Source organism: Dermacentor albipictus, chromosome 7 (genome assembly GCF_038994185.2).
Source record: "Dermacentor albipictus isolate Rhodes 1998 colony chromosome 7, USDA_Dalb.pri_finalv2, whole genome shotgun sequence".
NCBI lineage: Eukaryota > Metazoa > Arthropoda > Arachnida > Ixodida > Ixodidae > Dermacentor > Dermacentor albipictus.
The window spans coordinates 94,648,723-94,669,679 of NC_091827.1; the positions used below are offsets into that span (position 1 = coordinate 94,648,723).

General features: G+C 43.8%; 1 protein-coding gene and 1 long non-coding RNA gene across 5 annotated transcripts in view; one reads left to right on the forward strand and one right to left on the reverse strand.

Moving 5' to 3' along the window:
- Window positions 1-20,957, reverse strand: part of LOC135897014 (solute carrier family 52, riboflavin transporter, member 3-A-like) — a 66,176-nt gene that overhangs the window by 2,283 nt on the left and 42,936 nt on the right. For 2 of the 4 annotated variants that reach the window (XM_070522525.1, XM_070522526.1), the window contains one exon: window positions 18,122-20,570. The exons of 1 other annotated variant lie outside the window; for it this stretch is intronic. In XM_070522525.1, coding sequence (XP_070378626.1) covers window positions 20,265-20,570 — 306 coding nt within the window. In that variant the 3' untranslated portion in view covers window positions 18,122-20,264. Of the gene's footprint in view, window positions 1-18,121; window positions 20,571-20,957 lie in introns of those variants that run through there. One more of the 4 variants, XM_070522528.1, reaches the window with a different exon arrangement.
- LOC139047636 (uncharacterized) lies at window positions 14,332-15,344 on the forward strand. The gene is made up of 3 exons (XR_011507277.1): window positions 14,332-14,419; window positions 14,918-14,992; window positions 15,301-15,344. It is a non-coding gene; the product is annotated as an uncharacterized lncRNA (long non-coding RNA).

A 20,957-nucleotide genomic window follows, 5' to 3' on the forward strand; every position in this document is an offset into this window, starting at 1 on the left:
TAACTCAAGCTGTAACTTCTAGTACGTTGAAGTTTTATTTGTCATTTCCAAAAGCGACGTTCAAAAGGCAGATACAGGGCACGTACACATTCATTCTGGGAAATGGAATTTGCTGCGGATCTACGGTTCTTGCGCGAGCTGCGGCGTGGCTTGACGCCGGAAACGTCTGATGCGCTGCTTTGCCCAAGGAGGTTTAAAAAATTGGCTGGGGCTTAGCTAAGGTTAAGCCTGGATATCTCGAAGCGAAAAGCTTCGGTGATGCTTATGGTTTAGCTTATGGTTATGCTTTATGATTTAGCCTATGTATATTCTTACGGTTTAGCTTATGGTTATGTTTATGGTTTAAGTTATGGATATGCTTACGGTTTAGATTATGGTTATGCTTTATGATTTAGCCTATGGTTATGCCTACGGTTTCACTTATGGATATGCTTTGCTTAGCTTATGGTTATGCTATACGTGTGCCTTGTGTAGTTATGCGAATCGCTTATCATTGATATATACCATAAGTTATGCAGGATTATTAAACTTCTTTATTGATCATTGTTAGGCACATAGTCTTGTGATTTCTGCACAGCCATAAACACAGCTCTCTGTATCGGTAGTATCACTCTCTTCTCCTTCCGTGTTGAATGCGCACGGCTATTCTCTGGCAAGCGGTTATATAGTCGCCCTCCGCGATAAACACGCGCTTGCGGCGGCGAAGGTCAAACGATGACGCATAGCGCGCGGCAGTGGCCACCTGCGCGTTTGCGTCATCGTTTCGCGCGTTATTTCCGAAGGTGTAGGGGCCATTTCCCGCTCTAGACAGGCACTTCCGAAGATGTCGGTGAGACGTGTAGCTAACTATCTGCGTGACAATTCGATTTGCGTGTTACCGGCAGATAAATAAGGCGGGTTCTGTGCATTCTCGGAAGGGAATTTTCACGCAAAAGCTGGTCTGGCAATTTCCGCCGTTTTTAAGCGTCTGGATACTGTGTCCTTAAGTAAGGTAAAAGCTAAGGCTAAGAAACTTTGCAGGGAATGCAACTTGGACAAAGTGTTAAGAAATATTGCCAGCAGCAAACGAGATCACCTAGAGGTGTTCTTTAGCGCGAAAACGCACAAACCTGACGTCCCGTTGAGGGTTATTGTTTCAGAAAAAGACACGTGGCAGAAGTCTGTCGCACTGTTTCTGCAGGCCAAGCTAGCCATTTTACCGGTGAATGACCCGTTAATACGCAACTCCGATGGAGTAATTGAATTTTTAAAGGACAACTCTGATCGAGGCTTTCAACTCTTCTCCGTCGATGTGAAGGACCTCTACTATTCTATTCCTCACAATGACCTGCTGCCAGCTATTTCGCAAACAATTGATGAATTTGGCGTCACCCGTTTTCAAAATAATGCTGGGATGTCTAGTGATCACTTTTTAGAACTTTTGAGCTTTTATTTGTCATCTACGTTCATCACATGGAATGACACCATCTATTTGCAGAAAAACGGAGTGTGCATTGGTTCGTGCCTTGCCCCGCTCCTCAGTGATTTATTTTTAGCTCGCCTAGACGTCGCCATGTCAGTCAACCTTTGTTAGACTAACATTTTTCAAATATTTCGTTACGTGGACGATTTTTTGTTCTGTGTTCAGTGTTCTCCGGCTGACCTTGAGACTGAGGTTGCCTCGGTAGTGCCAATAGTCCAAGAATGCCTTGCGCCCCTTGATGTTACCTACGAGCTCCCACAGGATCATGAGATGCGGTTTTTGGATTTGCGCTTAGCTTGTTCGGATATTCATACGTGTTGGTCCTATGAACCTCGTGCTAACAAACCACTTCTTCCGTTTCATTCTGCCCATTCCAAGTTGATCAAGAGAGGCATTGCTAACCTTTGCCTTAATAATGCTTTGAAAAAGTCATGCAACTATACTGTTTCGTCTAGCTTTGCCTCTCAGTGCGATCGGCTTTCGCAGGCTGGCTATCCCGTGTCCCTACAAGTGTCAATAGCTGAACGAATTCTAAGAGAGCGCAGAAAAGGCAACCAGCACGCAGATAACCCTGTAACTACTAGGGGTAGGACTAGCGTCATCCCTTATATTCACACCGTCTCACATAATCTTAAGAAAATCGCCCAGCGAGCGAATGTTCGTGTAGTGTTTTCTGCCCCTAACAAGCTAATGAGGATTTGCAAACTCACTAATCCCAATAAGGTAGCTCCTCTTTCCTGTGACAAGAAGCACAAAATTAAGTTTGTTAATTGCACACATTGTGTCGTTTATTGTTTTCCACTCAAGTGCGGAAAACGTTACGTTGGTCAAACTGGCCGATGCCTGAATGACAGGCTGCGCGAACGTAGTTACAATGCCAAGAATTGTATCACAGCTGGGGGGTTTCTCGCGCAGCACTGCAAAACGTGTGGCTGCGAACCTGTCTTAGAGGAGTGCGTCATTCTTGGTCGCAGTCGTAATCAGCTCACAAGAGAAATCATCGAAGCAAAGGCTATCATTGGTCTGGGCCATGCATGTGCAAGCTCACCTTCATTATCATTATCAAACAATGAATTGGCGTATCTCCGACTGCAGCCACAGGCTGTCTGAATATGTTACCACTTGGTTACTATCGGTTTTGTTGCTTCATTTCTTTATCTCCTGTTGTCATATGCTTTGCCGAGTGTATAAGTAGTCTTGTGTCACGAAATAAACTGTCAGTTGGAAGTTAGCGCTCACTCTGTTTTCCGTTTCCTTTGATTACCCCTACCTCCTTCTTTTTTTGCTCTTCCGAGCTGCGCTACAAGCCTAAAGCAGTCATGACATACCAACTCGCCCAAACTGCCACGCTTTTGACCTTCACACGTATAGCATAACCATAAGCTAACCAAAGCATATCCATAAATGAAACCGCAGGCATAACCATAGACTAAATCATAAAGCATAACCATAAGCTAAACCGTAAGCATATCCATACCTCAAACCATAAGCATATCTATAAGTTAAACTGCAAGAATATCCATAGGCTAAATCATAAAGCATACCCATAAGCTAAACCGTAAGCATAACCATAGGCTAAATCATAAAGCATACCAATAAGCTAAACCATAAGCATCACCGAACCTTTTCGCTTCGAGATATCCAGGCTTAACCTTAGCTAAGCCCCAGCCAATTTTTATCGGACAGCAATGACGTGACAGCACCTGTGTACCCCGCCCGCCGTTCCTTCTCCCCCGCTGAGCTCCACCCACCTCGCCGCGTGCCTATGATGCGGGATGCTATTTTTATACTTTGCTGTCACTCGCAGCTCTCTCTCCTCCAGCACTGCGAATTTTGTTTTTCATGCGCGCGATGCTTTTTTTGTATTCTGCGAACGTCAAGAGAAACCCAGCGCGGTTCTAACAGCTCCACTGTAAAAGTTAGGAGAGAGCATTACGTCGCGGAGCCAGCCTTGGGAAGCGAAAGCTCCGTGAAGCCAGCTCTTTGCTCTGTGACGGACCAACACATGACTTCTCGTATCAAGATCATGAAACAAGGATCCAGATTTGCTGAGACGTTTAGTCGCGCGTTCTTCGGGCGCTTTTCTGCCAGCTGGGTCGTGAGATCGGTCTCCCTGGCGTCTTTCACTCCCTCAGGAGCCGCTTAGAGCTGGTTTTCTTGTTGTAGGTTGGCAGCGTCTATATGGACCAGTGCACATTATGGCGTGGTCCGGTGTGATGTGGTGACGTGTGCCGCTGCGAACATACACTATGCCACTTTTAAGATTGTGGCTATTATCATCTCCAACCAATTTGCTTTGCCGGTTCCCCCCCCCCCCCCATTTCACGTTTATATAACCTCGGTATTACGGGAGAGCCAGCAATTTTTTCTATGTATAATTTGTCACAAAATAGTGAGATTACACGTATTCCAGTTTCACAGCAGCTGACTAACATCTGACGACGTTGCTTAGTGCAGCATCGAGCTGTATTTACTCCATTATTTACCTACTGGCAGAAACAAACAAGGTGATTCGGCGCGAGGAAGAAGACGTCCACCTCTGGGATCTGCCAATTTTCTTCAGATCGTGAGAGGCGGTGTGTACGCGCAGGATAACTGACACTTTGTTTTCCTTCTCCCGATAGTTTAGTTTTGCAGCTGCCAGCCTTTTTGCTCACTTTAGAATGTTCACATCGCGATAATCAAAGTCGCTTTGGGTACGTCGCATCACTATGGCCAGAAGCATATATACAAAAACCCAATTCCCCACATGTCGTCGCATGGTTAGTCCGGCAGTTGACAAAACTTGACCAAATAGCTGTTCTCTTTACAAGCCTAGAGTGCGCCGGACTATAAGGGGAGTAACGATTTGTTGGGTCGGGGTTGGTAGGCTTAGCGCAGACGGGTTGAGAAGTACAAAGCGAAATCCAAAGACCCATGAAACTATGCTGTGGTACTTCGTACTTTAAGAATAAATGCTTGAGGCTTCAGAAAAATACGCACGTGGCATTACAGACATAAGCAGCCAAGCCCTGCTAGCCACAGTTTAAGGGAACTAAATAGCCATCGACATAGGTAAAAATAGATAAACACGCCATTCCATTTATTTATTGCAGTAGCTCCTGATCTTGTCGAAACAAATAATAACCATTTAATATAGGAGAAATGCATGAAACAGTGCATATTCCTTGTCTCTGTAGGCAAATGGACCAAAAACATGATCAATACGTGGACCGAACGTAGAGTTGGAAGCAGATGAAGGAATCTCCCAATGCTTACAACGCAAAAATTTTGAAACCGGATCGTTCCGTAGGTTCCTTTGAAATGTTTAACAGAGTGGAACAGCTTGTCACGAGGGATAAAATAACAAAAATTGTTGACATCAACAGAGAAGAATCAAATACTTTGGCTCGTGGATTTCTCAAGCTTATCGAGCACTACTCGCGAATTCTTTTAGGGAAAATTGTTGTCCATGCTTACAAAGGTCCAAGTTGCACTGTAAGAACAACGCCAGAGTCTGTTGCGGCGTGAAATTTTCTTAGACAATTACACAATCACGGCAGTCATCCTTATGCGTTTTTTAGGTGAACGACATTTCTAAAGAGAGCTTCTTAGCCATCAAGAGACTTTCCTAATTTCCTCATCTCATTCAGCTTTCGGCATTTTTTACGTTGTTCAAGCTCGCAGCATGGCGCTCCTCACAAGCAGAACAAACACTGCTCAATCCCGTCTGCCCGAACCAATGCTTTGAAACGAGATCAAGCCCTCCATCCTTGTCAGCTGCTGACACTCAATTATTCTTGAGTCACAGTCTTTTAAAGGGAAGTGTTGTAGATGACAGCTTACAAAGCGAAACCATGCTGACACCTTCCGAAGTGCCAGGAAGGCTCCACTAGCGTGCAGCTCTTCCTTTTCTCATGGAAACAGTATTTTCCACCAAAAATGAGCTCGATCACTTGTGTGGTGCTCAGTGCGTCTGTTCTACGTTTCGTGTGTTCTTGTCTTGTCTGCTCTGCTGCCTTAGTTTGTTCTATGCCCGCGCAATTCTTCCATAAACCTCCCCATTATTTGTTCAACTGGAACGAACACTTTTACACCTTAAAGACAAGTCATTGTCAGTCTTAAATTCCTGACGTTAAAGGGCGTAAAGACTAACTTTACAATATGTTTCCTATACTGGTCATGAGTAAAATGCGCGTTTCGAAAACCCATCTCAACCAGATGGCTCAATAACGCGCCATCACCTTCCGCCAGCTTATGCCTTCCCGCAGTGACTTATGTTAAATTGCAAACTGGACCGAATAGTAAGGAAAGGCAGCACAATAGGTAGGTTGTCCAGAGGGTTGATAACTTAACATGATAAGCAATCCTGAACACAGAGTATCATAATGGCTTTTAGGCTATGACTTTATAAGTTGACATGGTGGCATATGCTCATTGTCGTCTTCTGGCCAGCCATATATTGTTACGCGAAAGAGGGATTGAACGAGGTCTAGTTTTCCGTCCGAGAGGGTCCGTAATTGGTCGGCGAAGAAAGCGGCGTGGCTGCGGCGACGGGTACCGAGGGCACTGTAGAGACGGCGACCGAACATCGGACGAGCGTCATGAACAGGAACATCGGAGGTAGGAGACATGCGGTGGAGCGACAAGCGGCGAGGATGGGCATATGGGTGACGAGATGGAGAAAATGTAGCTCCAATACGGCGACGTCCAGGAGCTGCGACAGTGATGAGCTACATGGCCGATTCTGTGGCAACGGAAAAATATTGGCTTGTCGTCCAGAGATAATCAGCTGAATTCAACTGAATATACTCGTAAAAGACCACTGTTGATGTGCATGCAGCCAAAAGATCGTTAACTGAACTTTACGTATGTGCTAATATTATTATTGCTAGCCCAGGTGGTGATGATTCATATTGCCATGAACCGGGCCGACGACAAACAGTCACCTAGGGTGATTCAACTATTCAGCATTCGACGAGGTCAGAGCGATATATCGTGACGCCTTGCGTTCACACTATTTCGTTAACCTAAAGGAATTGGGTGAAACTGCAGAGTAGATCTTGTCTTTACAGCTCAAGCCTTACAGGCTATCACGGCTGTGTACCCTTGCAAGTGGAAAAAAAAATAAACTCGGTGCCTGAAAAAAGACACGCGAAGCCATGTGTACCTTGCGCCACCTAGGAAGTGTAGAAGATTCCACGGAATTGTTTGAAAGCCTATATCGGCTGGACGGGCCACTGTCGCAATGACAATCTTTTAAGGTTCCCAGGAATCGGAGACGAACTGCCAGCACATGGCAGGGATTGTGACTGCTCACCACTTTCTGAGGATGCCGAAATGACAAGCGGAAAAAAGGGCAATCCGGAAAGGAAGATCCTGGACAGTGGTCAGCTTAGCGTACATTCGTATTTATTTATCAGTGTGCCGTCTTTCCATCTCATGTAAAAGGAACTACTGTTCCTGAATAGAAGCTGCTGTGTAAGTGCGACCCTTTCTCAACCCTCCCTTCCTTCCGTTATATCGCTCGCCCCGACCATGCTGCTTGTGCTGCCATCTAGCTAGGATAGAAACAATGTTGTCGCATCTATCTGGATGCCATTTATAACCACTGCTTTGTTTTGTTGATCAGTTTCATTTTGTCAAAAAAAGACAGTGATCTCAGCGTGTGCGGATCAAAGTTCGTGGTAGATGTTTCAAGGGCGATCAGTTGGAAGTGAACGTCCTTCTTTTTCGTATACTCTTATTTCCTTCTGTGCCGCTTTTCCTGCGAATTGCTTTAAAAATGCGTGCAGGAATTGGCACACCTCGTGCCACAGCGCAAATGAACCTTAGTAATTTGCATGGCCGCAAAGCTGTTTTGATTGCTGTTCGAATCTTTGAAATGTGCCTCTTTAGGAAGCCGTAAAGCTTTTGCGAGCCTTCTTGCACAGCGAAAAGTGATTTGCGAATAAAACACGATGACGATTTAAATATTCCAGTGCTTTCACTATTTTCAGTGATGGACTACAGCTCGTAATAACTGTGCTGCTTAAAAAAAGATACAAAGAATATTTAGGTGCAAAATTGTCACCTTTATAGTTCACTCTAAAAATCAAATACAGAGTGGTAGATATTAGATATTAGATAGATACAGAGTGGTAGATACAGATTGGGCTGGCCCAAACGCTTTTGACTGAGTTGTAACTCACTGTTAAGATTAACGTGCGTTCCCTGGGTATTGTACCGAGCGGAACGTGTTTTTTAAAATCTCAACTCGGCTCAGCTTACTGATTGGCTGCACACGGTGCTATCTGCGACTCCGTTGTTCCCACAGGAATTTAAAATATTGGAGCCCATTGGCTGTCGCTATGCAGTACAGTGGTAAAAGAGTGGCTCATTAATGCGAAAGAATTATATGCCCCGTAAGGCAGAAAGGCTGGCGTTGCTGTCCGCAACAAGCAGTACGAAAAATTGATGTGACATCATCAGTGTCTTGTATGACGTCAGTTGTAGTACAGAAGATAGTAGATGTACAACGTTAACAAGTAGTAAATATGACTAAGAAAAGTGAATTGAAGTGAATTTAGGTGAATTCGAGCGAAGTAAAGTGAAATAAAGTTCGAACAGGCTAGACTAAGGTTACTTAAGGTGGAGTAGAGTGAATGAAGGTGAAGTGGAAAAAGGTGTAGTAAAGTTGATTAAGGTTGACAAAAATTAGAGAAGGTGGATTAACGTGGAGTTAAGTGAATTACGGTGGATTAAGGTTGATAAAAACTAGAGCAAGGTGGAAAAGACAAGAAATAAAAGCCTTCGTAAGTGAACACACCAAGGGCGGAACAAGAGAGGCCGAAGAGAGCCGCCAAGTTTGGTCATCAGAGCAAGCGTTCACACACATTGCAAATAATTCATTCATACATTCATAGAATAGTACACATCTAGCATTTAATGACATAAATCAACGACAGATTGAAAACGGTCATGAAGTATGGCTTGTTGACGGGACTGATGCAGTCAGTCGTGAGCTGAATGAACTTTTTAGGGCATAGCCCGGCGAAGTTGTGAATAAATCTGGGGTTTTCCGTGCCCGTATGGCTCGGGTAAATAAATAGCAGTAATATATCTGTTTAATACAACACTGTTCATTTATCGGAAATCATCGCAAATTATCATTATCGTAACGGGTGACATGCTTATCACAATACGTAGGATCTTCTATATTAATGATGGGCTACAACATTCCTAATATTAGAGGCTTTCACAAAACAAAGATCTGCATACGGCTATATAAAGAGGCTTCCAGGAACACTGAACAATTTCCAAATCGTTACCTGAGTAGAGACACAGGATACAGCCTACTTCGCACTTCAATAGTAATCAAGAAACCAAGGACAAAATATGGCACACGAACTATCGAATATAAAACTATGTGTTTACGCAATACGTACCCTAACTATGTAGACGAAGCTATAAATTGTAGAACAATTCACAAATTTAACCATGCAATACAAACGTACTATTTTCTGATCACAGCATGTTTAACGAATGTTGATGGAGATTTAAATTCTTGATGTCGATAGTGACGTTATAAATGTTATATTCCGAATTTATAACTTTCATTAGTAACAGAATGTTCTTATTTCTTGCAGTGCTCCATTTATTTAGTCACTTGCTCTTTTTCAAACACATGATACTTGGCAATGTGTTTAAAATTTTGCTGTGAATAGTTTTGATGTTCTCTGTCTTATTAGGTGTATTTGGTTTTCATTAGTAAACTGCTACTTCAGCTCCAGCGAGGTAAAGGCATTAGGCAGGAGGTTAACGCCCTTCTTATGCCTTAGCTTGCACGCAAACCTTGCATTTGTTTTGCCCAAATAAATAAGGAAAGAAATCTCGTGTTCCTAGAACGGTTGACAGCAATGTAAGTAGCTGGATCCATGTTGAATGAATTATGCATTAATTGATATATGAACTTGACTCTATCAAGTGTTGTGCGACATGATAATGTGTCTAGGCAGGCGCACGAAAGCAGCTGCGTGGGGGAACCAGTGCGCCGATAGCTGCTGTAGATGAAGCGAACCACTTTTCGCCGCCCCGATTCGAGCATGCGTATATCTTTTTGCATATACGGAAACCAGACGTTGTTTACGTATTCCGAGATTGGACAGGTAAGGACCTCATATGCGAGTAACATGGTATCGGTAGTTGCAAAACGGAAAGCGCGCTTAAGAAACCATAATTCCTCACTGCTTTTTGGTTGTGTTTTGTACTTGGGTTTTTTGAGCCGAGGTCATCAGAAATTATTGAAGCAAGGCATTCTTTTTCGGTTACTGTCGTAAGAATGCCATTTCCAAAGCCATAAGTGAAGCTAAGTTTTGATTTCTTATTTGTGACCGACATTGCTACCGTTCTTTTAATAGACTGATCAAGTAATCTTGAGTTGTGTAATCATGGACGTAATGTATTTTCGTTACCAAAATAAAGGTCTGAAGATTGGATCGTAGAAAGTCATTTAAATGCTCCATAGCAGAAGCTTTTACACATAGGAACGGCGTTGGCAGCTATGCACATGTGACGCGTATACACCGTGGCGGGCAACAACTGCTGCGAGTGCACTTAATATCAGCAGTTTGCGGCAGAGACAGAGAGGAGATAAGGACACGCAGTGCTGAGTCGAGTTCAGTGTCCTCGAGAGGCAGATATAATAGTCGTTCGCAGCAATAGTCGCCAATTCTATTTACCTTGAGTATTGTGCGAACAGTGATTTTTCAGATTGAATCCAATATGAATCGCCGCGTAGTTTCAGCATCGAATCGAATATCGAATAGTTTGGAATACTTATCAAGTATTGAACACCCATTATAACAGTTATTATGACGCGAAATTCACATCCTAGTATTCGTGAAGTTAGTAATTTTCTGTCATTACATAGTACAATAAAATTAAGGCGTTCTTTGTTAAATGCACAAAATGAGCACACGAAGCAAACAAGTAGTTTCTTCGCATGCACGAGATCCTTCGTAGATAGCGTATGATCGCTGTATAGCCTGTAAAGTATGGCTACCTAAGCGATGTAGCCTCCTTGACAACACAAGTTTTCACAAGTGTCTACACAGGTGTGTATGGTGTGCTCGCGGGGCTGAAAACTTACCGTACTTTTGCTCCAATTTTAGGTTTAACTGGGTGTGCGTGTAGTTGACGTTTTGAAATATTCGAAAGGTATTCCAAAAATAACTGAGTATTGAGTGAGTATTCGATTCGGTCTTCGAATTGAAAAGGAAACTTTAAATTCGCTATTCGAAAGTTTCGATTATTCACATATTCCTAATCGTTAGTATGATATGCACCAGTTTACCATCTATTAGCGTCAGGTAGTGCTGCGGAACGGGTATATCACTGCCAACGAAAACTAATTAAAAAGAACAGACCTCGGCCATAAGTCACCTATCATCATCATCAGCCTATTTGTATTCACTGCATGACGAAGGCCTCTCCCTACTATCTCCAATTACCACTGCCCTGCGCCAGCCGATTCCAACATGCGCCTGCGAATTTCTCAATTTCATCACCCCGCCCAGTCTTTTGCCACCTTCGACTACGTTTCCCTTCTCTCGACACCCATTCCGTAACTCTAATAGTACACCGGCTATCCATACTACACATTACAAGGCCTGCCGAGCTCCAGATTTTTCTCTTAGTTTTAATTAGAACATCGGTTATCCCCGTTATCTCTCTGATCCACACCGCTCTCTTCCTGTGTGTTAACGTTATGCCAAATATTTACCACTCCATCGCTCTTTGCGCGGTTCTTAACTTATTCTCGAGCTTCTTTGTCAACTTACGAACTTCAGCCCCTCATGTTAGCACCGGTAGAATGCAGCGATATGCACCTTTCTTTTCAATGATAGTAGTAAGCTCTCAGACATGACCTGGCAATGCCTGCCGTATGGCCTCCGAGCCATTTTTTCTTCTGTAAATGTCCTTCTCATGATCAGGGTCTCCTGTGAGTAGTTGACCTAGATAAGCGTACTACTTCACAGACTCTAGAGGCTGATTGGCGATCCTGGCTATTGCGCATTATCTCTGTCTTCTGCATATTATTATTTAACCCCGCACTTACCCCTTCTCTGTTAAGGTCCTAAATCATTTGTTGCAATGCGTCCCCCTTGTTGCTGAAGAGGAGAATGCCATCTGCAAACCTAAGGCAGCTGGGATATTCACCGTTGATCCTCACCTAAGGCTTCCAGTTTAATAGCTTGAATACATCTTCCAAGCACGCAGTGAATAGCATTAGAGATTGTGTCTCTTTGCTTGACCATTTTTTCGATAGGTAATTTTTGTTGATATTGTCCAATATTACCAGATATGTTTCCTGTACTCCTTCATTGCGTAATGCCTGTGTAACTTCTGGCACCTCTACGAAGGAGGAATTCAAGTACGCTGCTGCAATCACATTGAGGAGTGGGTTAACGAAATCCAGATAGCGGAAATTAACCTTGAGTCCTCCGCTACACCGTCTGTCAAAGCATATATTGTGGACGTTTGCGACGTTCATTACTGCGACATCAGTGAACAGCTAGACAATTGATTTGCTTTGTCCGTCTGTCGATTGAGTTACCCCATCGTGGTCATGACAGCTCGTCAGGCCACATCCTGATTCTCACTTCACGTTTGACTGGCTTCTACCGTGCTACAACTTGGCATACCAGAAGCCTATTCTCTATAATTCCTATTCAGTGTTCTACAATGAAGGAAGCCAAACGCTGTGGGAAATTTCAGATTTAGATAGATGGTACGAGGTTGCGTAGCTGGCAGTTGAAACATGGATAAATAAGCTGAGTTAAAAAGATGCATATACGCATTTCGCTATCGACTAGTTCAATACCAGTCGTACTCGTGGAGAATGTTCGTGGCATGATTGACTTTAAAGGTGATTGATTGACTGACGAGGTTTTGCGAACCCTTTGACACAGGCACATACAGGGACGTAGAAGCGGCGGGCTGTGAACCTTCCGGATCACCTCGAGCTACTTAAAATTATCCGTAAACAGGAGCATCGACCTAAACGCTGCTACTACGGTGGCAAATTCAACTCGTGACCTTTTGCTGAGCTGCTACGGTGGTTGTCCCAGTCTTTAAGTTGCCTGTCGAGGTTTCACAAGTACATTAATGAATTTAAATTTTTTGAGCTTCATTGGTATGTTGCTTTCGTAAGGTTGTCAAAGGTATCATAATAACGCTACAATTCAGCGAACACTTGTCCACTCCTAGCAATGTTGATATCATCGCCATCATCATCGTCATTATAATCTTATGGTGCCTTGAAACGTGAGCCCAGAAGAAAGCGCACAACTATGTGCGCGTGCTAGCTCCAGGTAAAGATAAAAATTAGACGATGGAGTGACTTTACGCAGTGAATAATAACACACGCATGGTGAAAGTAGCGGGAGGGCACAGGAGGTTATTCGTGGTACTATGTATCCCCCTCCCGCAGATGCCTTAATTAACACTGCTTACACGTCACATACCTTGTATGGGCGACATGTTTTAGTTTTCTTTATAATAGGCATGTAGGTCTTTACTGGTGCTGCGCTTTGATACATGTATCAAGGCACTTCGTAGGGGTGTAAAAAGGGGCTATCAAGGTAAAAACACGCGGGCAGCAGAAGTAGAAGTGGACAGGACGGATGCCGCGCGAAACACACATGAACAAAAGTAGAAGTGGACAGGACGCGACCTGACCACTTCTACTTTTATTCGTGTGTAGTTAGCGCAGTATCCCCTTTTACAATATGAACATCCACCAACTGGGCCAACTTACCGCTCTGCTACAACAGTCCGTGGTGCTTCGTAAACAATAATGCGGCCGTGCGCCATCCATTGAAAAATCATGAAGGCATACACCGCTACTTCGATACCAGAAGGAATCCATACACCACTATGGTGGCGAAACGATCAGTCACAATCACAATTCTACGAGCAACAGGAAAGTACAGAGAGAGAGAAAGTTCATCCTAGAAAGGAAAAAAGAATATTGATACACGCTTAGGGGGTCTTTATACAGCATGATCGTTTTTAAGTTATATGGAAGTATTAAAAATCGCCTGTTGCAGATAGCATATATTCTTATCGTTGAACAAGTTTATTCGAAGACTCAGACATTAATAGCACGAGAAATCGAAACAAATATTCAACAAATTAACGAAAATTGACGAAATATTATCTTAGTTCATTACTTTACCGTAGTTATTGCAATAGACCTTTCCACAAATTGCAGCGTCGCGCCATCCCCTAGCGGATCCGCGCAAAGCATGATGGGAGAACGGAGCGATCGTCTCCCCCTTTTTCTACGCTCGCCTGCCAGCTGCTGTCACGTGTTGCTTTGTTCTGCCGCAGTTTTCTGGCCTTGTGCGTCTTCTCGTGCGTGTTGTTGGTGTTTTTTAGTAATATCTAGCAGTGGACTGTAGTGGTGGTTAGCTGTTAATCTTTCTGCAGTTTCGTGGTGCTTTTTAGACGTTCGACATGTCCGCAAAGGAGAATCGCGGTGGTGGTCAAACATGTTGTGTGCCCGGCTGTAGTAACAACACAAGAAAGGACAAAAACATATCATTCCACGGATTCCCCAAGGACAACAAGCTGAAGCAAGAATGGGTGCGCAGGATAAATCGGCAAGGCTCGGAAGGACGATTTACCTTGTGGAAGCCTTCAAAGCACCACAATATATGTGGTGCGCATTTCAACACTAGCGGGCGCAAGGGATACATGGATCGTCTCCCCACGATCTTTCCATACCGAGTGTATCCAGAACGGACACCTGCTGTGGTTACGGGTAAGACTGCCACTTTAAGAGGAGATAGTTGCCTGCTGCTAATGCTTCCTTATGTTTGCCAGGCGCTGGGAAATGACGCCGCATAAAGCGCGTCGTGGTGATGTCGCAGGAAGCCTATATCCAGGACGAACTCTGCATCTGCGGCACGGTTGAAGTGGAATCTCAGCAACGTACGTAACAGCCTTTCTTCTTTTCCATTTAAGCTTAATGCGCTTCGAATGTGGAAAGCGAACCAGTCGCTGCTATAGTGCTTTACTTTCTTTCGCTAGAAGGAAGGGAGTGGGTTTAATGGCCGGCAAGTAAACGGACTTGTTGAATTTTGACACTGCATAACATGCGCAAGTGCGAAGGGAGACACACACAGATGGGATTTGGTCGGCATTACAAACGGAGCGCGGCCTTATCATTGTCTTTTTGTTTGGATTCGTTTCCCCGTGACCAGCAGACGCAATGACTTTTTTTTCAGGGGAGGGGGGGGTGGCAGTAGGCTTTCTCGTTATTAGTGATTGTAGATTTGTACCTCCCTTTATGAGCTGGCTCTGCTACAGCAGTTACTAAAAAGTTCGTTTTCCAGAGAATGTTATTCCGCTCATTCAGGTTATTTAAATTCAGGTACTGTCTTGCAGCTACAGCCGCGCTGTTAAAGTATGTTGAAATTATCTTCGCAGAGAACCTCTCAGCTACTTCACCTGTGCTTCTTCCAGCTGCTTCTCCATCAAGCATCCATCCCCAGCTACCAGCAGGTAACCTCGCTGTGAAATGTTGTGTATATGTACAGCAAGACCTATTGAAAAATGCAACTAGAATGGAATAGATTGAGGAATTGGAAATGAGAGCACGAAGATATAATCCTGGCATTGTGTTTTGCACCTGCTGTTAAGCTCTTGCCTATGGCTTGTTTCTGTCATTTTATGTTATTTTGCATGCTTATTTTTAATATAAACAACTTCATATAAATCTGGCTTCACTTTTCCCACCTGACCTTGCCATCATATAAAAACTGTTTGCGAAATGCAGCCTATCATATTTGTTTTATATTGCTTCATTCCAGACTACGACCATATGTATTCCATGGGACCAGCATCAGAGGCAGCACATCATTACCAAGCAAGGGCTGCAGAGCTTGCAACTAGGTGTGAACAACTACAGCAAGAGAATGAAAAGCTGAGACAGAATACCTGTTTCCTTGAAGAAGTAGCTAAACTGCGTTCGTTGCTGCACAACGAAAAGACTGAGAGGGCTAGAGATAAGCAGAGAACTAAGCAAAGTGCTCATATTGAAGACTTAGTCAAGGATGAAAAGCAGCTTAGGTTTTACACTGGCTTCTCCTCACTGAAACGCTTTGAATGCTTCGTTGCATTTATCTGTTCCAAGCACAGAACAACTAACTCGCCAGCTGGCCGACGACCTAAGGTTAGTGTGAGGAAGCAGCTGATTATCTGCTTGTGCAGGTTATGAGTCGGTCTCCTAGAGCAGGATATAGCATTCCGTTTTGCCATAAGCACATCATTGGTAAGCGGCATATTGTCTTACTGGGTAGATTTCCTGAGTGATGTGCTAGTTCAGATCCCAGTGTGACCATCACATGAAACTGTGTCTTGGTGCATGCCGCAGTCTTTCAGGGCTCTCTATCCTTCAACTCGTGTGATACTGGACTGTACAGAACTTTTTATTGAGACCCCATCTGATTACACTGTGCAGAGTGACACATTCAGTGCCTACAAACGTCACAATACAGCAAAAGGCCTGCTGGGGACAACGCCTGATGGGTTTATCTCCTTTGTCTCGGACCTGTCTCCTGGCAGGATATCAGACAAAGAGATTACAAGGAAAAGTGGGTTATATGATCTCCTTGAACCCGGAGATAGCGTGATGGCAGACACAGAGTTTCTTATCAGTGATGATGTAAATGAAATTGGTGTTAGCCTAAATGTGCCACCCATGCTGAACGGAAAGCAGCAGTCTTCAGTCGCTGAAGAGACCAAAACGAGGGAGATTGCCAACCTGAGAGTACACGTTGAATGCGTCATCAGAGAAGTGAAGAAGTTTCGCATACTGAAGAGCATTTTCCCCAATGTTATGGCTCATAAACTGAACAAACTGTGGAAGATTTGCTGTTATCTAAACAATTTTACCAATGAGTCCTTACTTAATAGAGAATAGAGTACTGCAGCTACCTAAGAAAGTAACACAAGTTTTCCTCTGCAGTATTTAACAATCGCAGTTTTCAGAATGTGCCCAGTGCTTGTAGTGCATTTGATGAACACCACAGTCGACAAACGATAATTTGCATCGACATAGACCAAATTTCATATTATGCGGAGTTTAACTTAAGGGGGTCTTCATAATATAATTGACAGGACCAAAGTTGAGTTTATAAAGCATTTTGAAAATAGTGATTGCTCACTACAATGTACAAATCATATGCTGTTCGCAAGCAATATGCACATTCTCAGAATGAAATCTGTTTAAGGTTGTCCATCCCCACAATACTTCCTTCCGCCACATTTTTCAGAGCGCAGCTCTTCGGCGTCCGTTCCTGGGTTTCGCGTCGTCGTCGGCGTTGTCGTCGGCGTTGTCGTCGGCGTTGTCGTCGGCCTCGTAACCACCTCGCCGACGAATCTGCTCCGCCGCCGCGCATGCGCGCTGTCGGCTCTCCGGGCGAGGGAGGATGATGGAAGGGAGGAGGAGAGACTGTGGAGGAGGGCTGGCTACACAAATGGCTCTTTGGCGTCCGTTCCTGGGTTTCGCGTCGTCTTCGGCGTTGTCGTCGGCCTCGTAACCAGCTCCGCCCCCCTTTCATCCCCCCAGCGCTAGCAGCGACCGACTGATACCGCTTTCGTGAGTCCGCTACCGCACTCACGAAAGGCGTCGTGCACTTCCTGCAACTCGCATTAACCGTCCATCGATCCACACCGACGTTAGTAGTGGGGGACTTTAATGTTGACATAAAGACAAACAGCAATTTCCTAACACTTATGCGGGAGAACATCCCGTTCCTCTCGCTCGTAACGCGTCCCACGGCTGTGACAACCTCGCGAGGCACTTGTATAGATCTCGTCTTTGAGAATCAAGCATTGGTGTACCAAGTCGAACATATATCAGTCTATTTCTCCGACCACAAAGCTTCCTTCATGACTGTCATGAACTGTTAGTGGAGTCTTTGTTAAAGGAATACGTGTGAAAAATAAAAAAAAATTCTGTGATAGCGCATACATGTGTTGCTCGATTTCTTTGCCTCAATCTATCGAAAAGGTGAAACAGCTTATTTGCTGCGCTCAAATTTCGCATTAGGAAGTAACGTAATCGTCGGTAATTTTTTTTCGTCACTTCTTAGCCTCTTCATATTAATTTGTATCTTACTTTTGTTTGCATTGCACAGAAGCATAGCTAAACAAAGACACCCCTTTTTTCCTTATCTGTTTGTTGCTTCAGTCAGTGAAACTTGACAGAACATTATCACATCAATATGAGTGTCATCTATTTCAAGGCCTGAAGATGGCCAACTTGTATGTTGACAGAATGGTCATCAAAGCAGCAAAGGTGATGCTGTTTCAAAAAAGCTCATGGGCATAGTCACTTAATAAGTTTGACCATCACTTGGTTTTCATGAGCACATAAACCAGCTGATTGTTGAGAATCGTACCAAGAGTGTGTACCAGAAGAGGATGCTAGCAAGCAGCAAATAAAAAAATAGGCTCTGAAAGGCCTGCGATCCTAAAGCTGTCCATATCAGCTTATTATACTTCAATACTACATTTTTAAAAATCAAAAGTATTCAAATAAAGGCATGTTATGCTACAGAAAATGTGTGTCAGTTTGCGTGTTCTACTACATGGGAAATGAACAGGTACTGCAATGCCGTATTGGTCAAAAACAAGCTTTACTTCTCAACACAACATTGGAAAGAGTAAGGAACGTGAACACTTAGTATGCCTGACGCACTGCATGAATACTGCTTATGTTTTGTAAAGTTGCACTCCTTTTACAGCTCTAAAATGACTAAACAACCAAACTGCCCCACAACCATCTCAATCTGCCCACTTTTATTGTGGAAGTGCTTTTGTGCTGTAATGAAACAACACGCACAAAATATTTAAAATGGAGCATATGCGGGTAGAAGTGAAGAACATTGCAATGAAATAATTGTTTACACTATGTATTGCAAATAAATAAGAAATCTGAGCACTGAATATCACTACATTGAGCACATAACTTGATGAATGTTGTAAGCTTATGACAGTTCTGTAATGATTAGCAAAAAGAAATTGCACTTTTTGTCCGTCACTCAGTTTTGTACATTGTTACACAATGCACTTCTGTACTGCACTGAAAAAACATACAATAAAAACAATATGGTACAAGTGGAGAACAATGCAATGAAAAAGTTGCCAAAAGCAGACTTTGCAAATGAATGATACATTCAGAAGTGTAAACACTACTGTATTACCTCTGCGGAAAAATTAAAAACAAAATGCACACACAACTCTTGTTTGTCTTATTCCAACTGCAAAAATACTGCTTCTTGGCTGTTTACATGGTTTAATCAGAAGGATTGAGATCTAGAGGCCTTTTAATATAAACTGCTCAGCGCCATAGCAAACAGTCATTGTGCACATGCATTAGGGAAGCAGTGTGACTTCCATGTGTTAAAAAGTCTGCTGTGCGATATCAGCGCGTGTTAAAGAAACCATAGTTTGTCTGAATTAATCAGGAGCTCTCCAATACGCTGTCCATGTTTGCTAACATTCCCACTTTGGGACTGTTAAATTCGCCTGTTCACTATTTTCTTCCCATGTGTTCGAACAGGCCGAGAAGTACATATTGTGGGAACGAGGAGGTTAATGAAAACAAAGACTTGACTGCGCGCAATTTGTGTAAATTTCAATCTGAAAGAACTTGGCACTGCTTATAGTCTCTGTAAAACTGCAGGAGTCGGGGCATCATTTTGTTGGTCCAGAGCAAACTGTCAAATTGAATCCTCTGGACTGTACACTCAACGCCATTGTCAACCAAAAAGTCGCACCAGGAAAGTCCCGTCAGTGCCATTTGTCCTTGTACCTGATAATAGTACTTGTGCGAGGTACGAAGCAAGCCATCTTTCAGGTATGATGCAGTTTGAATGGCATTGCTGAGAAGTTCTCCTCGGTCTCTAGCAGCTGAAAGAGTCTTCACTTCCAGACGGCCAATGCTATCACCATCTTTCACTACTCTGTCTGGTGTGGCACCGAGTACTGCTACACCAGGGTTGACGCACAGGCCGCAATGGTACACTTCAATCGACGCACCGTTCTCAACATACCGCCGCACAGCACTCTCCTCATTAAGCAAGTCGTCCCTCATATTTGCAAGGTTTGCAAGGTGCTTGATCCAAAAACTCGCTTCAAAAACTTTTCATCTACTGGCTTCTGGGGGCTAACAATGTCGCCAAAGTGGGACGCAGTCAGGCGCTTTGCTCTCTCAAAGGACCATGTAGAAGAGCTGCCCTGGTCTCTTGTGCTTTCTTCAAGCGCCCATGCTTCTTCGAGTGTGAGAGAGCAGTCTTCAAAATTGTAGCCTGTTGGTACATTCTCGCTCCACAGCACCTTGGCGGGGAGCCTAAGCATTAGCTTCGGTGGCACCGAATCCTGCTGGATGACTGGCAGGGGCACTGGAAGAAAAGAGTTGTCCCGCAAGGTATCACGCAGCATATGATGCATGTCTTCCTCGCACAGTGTTTTATGCAGTCCTTGCATGTCTCCTTCAGTTAACTGAACACGTGCGTTTTCTTTCGCACGCTTTCTTTGTTTTGCCTTGTTGGGCACATGCTTCACAAAGTTCAAATCAGAAAACTTTAACGTGCGCATGTTCCCACGCTTCGTCCCAGTCGCCCAGGCTCTTGGCTTTCCAGTGCACGAAGCAGTGTCCTGAATATAAGCTTGTCCAGAGTGCTTCATGTCCAGAACAAACCATAATAGAGCTGCCAATGTTTGCACACTCCTGATGCTCCTGCACGGCAGTTGCAACAGCCTTTCCTCACGGCCCATCAGATGTAATTGCTGCAGCTACCTTGTAGCATTTAGACACAGAAAATGATGCCTCGACAGTGGCTTTGAGGCACACCTGCCCACCAGCTTCGCAGAGCAGTGCATCGTGAACCTTCTCAGCTTTGAACATTTTATAGCCGGCACCACAATGTTTGGAAGCAGATAGAACCCTCTTGTGTTGCAAAATGGAGCTCTCCGAAAAACTTCGGTACAGGCCTTTCAGCTGTTTAGTCCACGGTCCTTTCGGGAGACGCAGGGATAGTGGCTGAATATTTTCCACGGCTTGCAGAGGTGCCTGGAAGATAAACAAATCAATGATACCTTCTAGGAGTGACCATTTGATTACTTATGTAAACGTAGATATGAAGGTTTTCTGCAACTAAAATAAGTCACTGATAAGCAACGAAAATTTCTTTCAAAGCTCTAGGATGGGAGGCAGTAATAGGTACACTCTAGGTAATCAGTGAAGTGAAGAAATTCCGCATGCCATTGAAAACCTGCGAGATTAACACAAAACTTCATCAGTAGTTTACTTTCGTTCAATGCTTCAGCACTTGTAAAGAAACATTTTACTTCACTACTCTACAGACACCAAGAACAAAGAAAACTATCCGTACAGTTATAGAACGAAAATTTTAACAACTTAATATTGTTCTTGGTAATGGAAAGTAACTTCTATTAG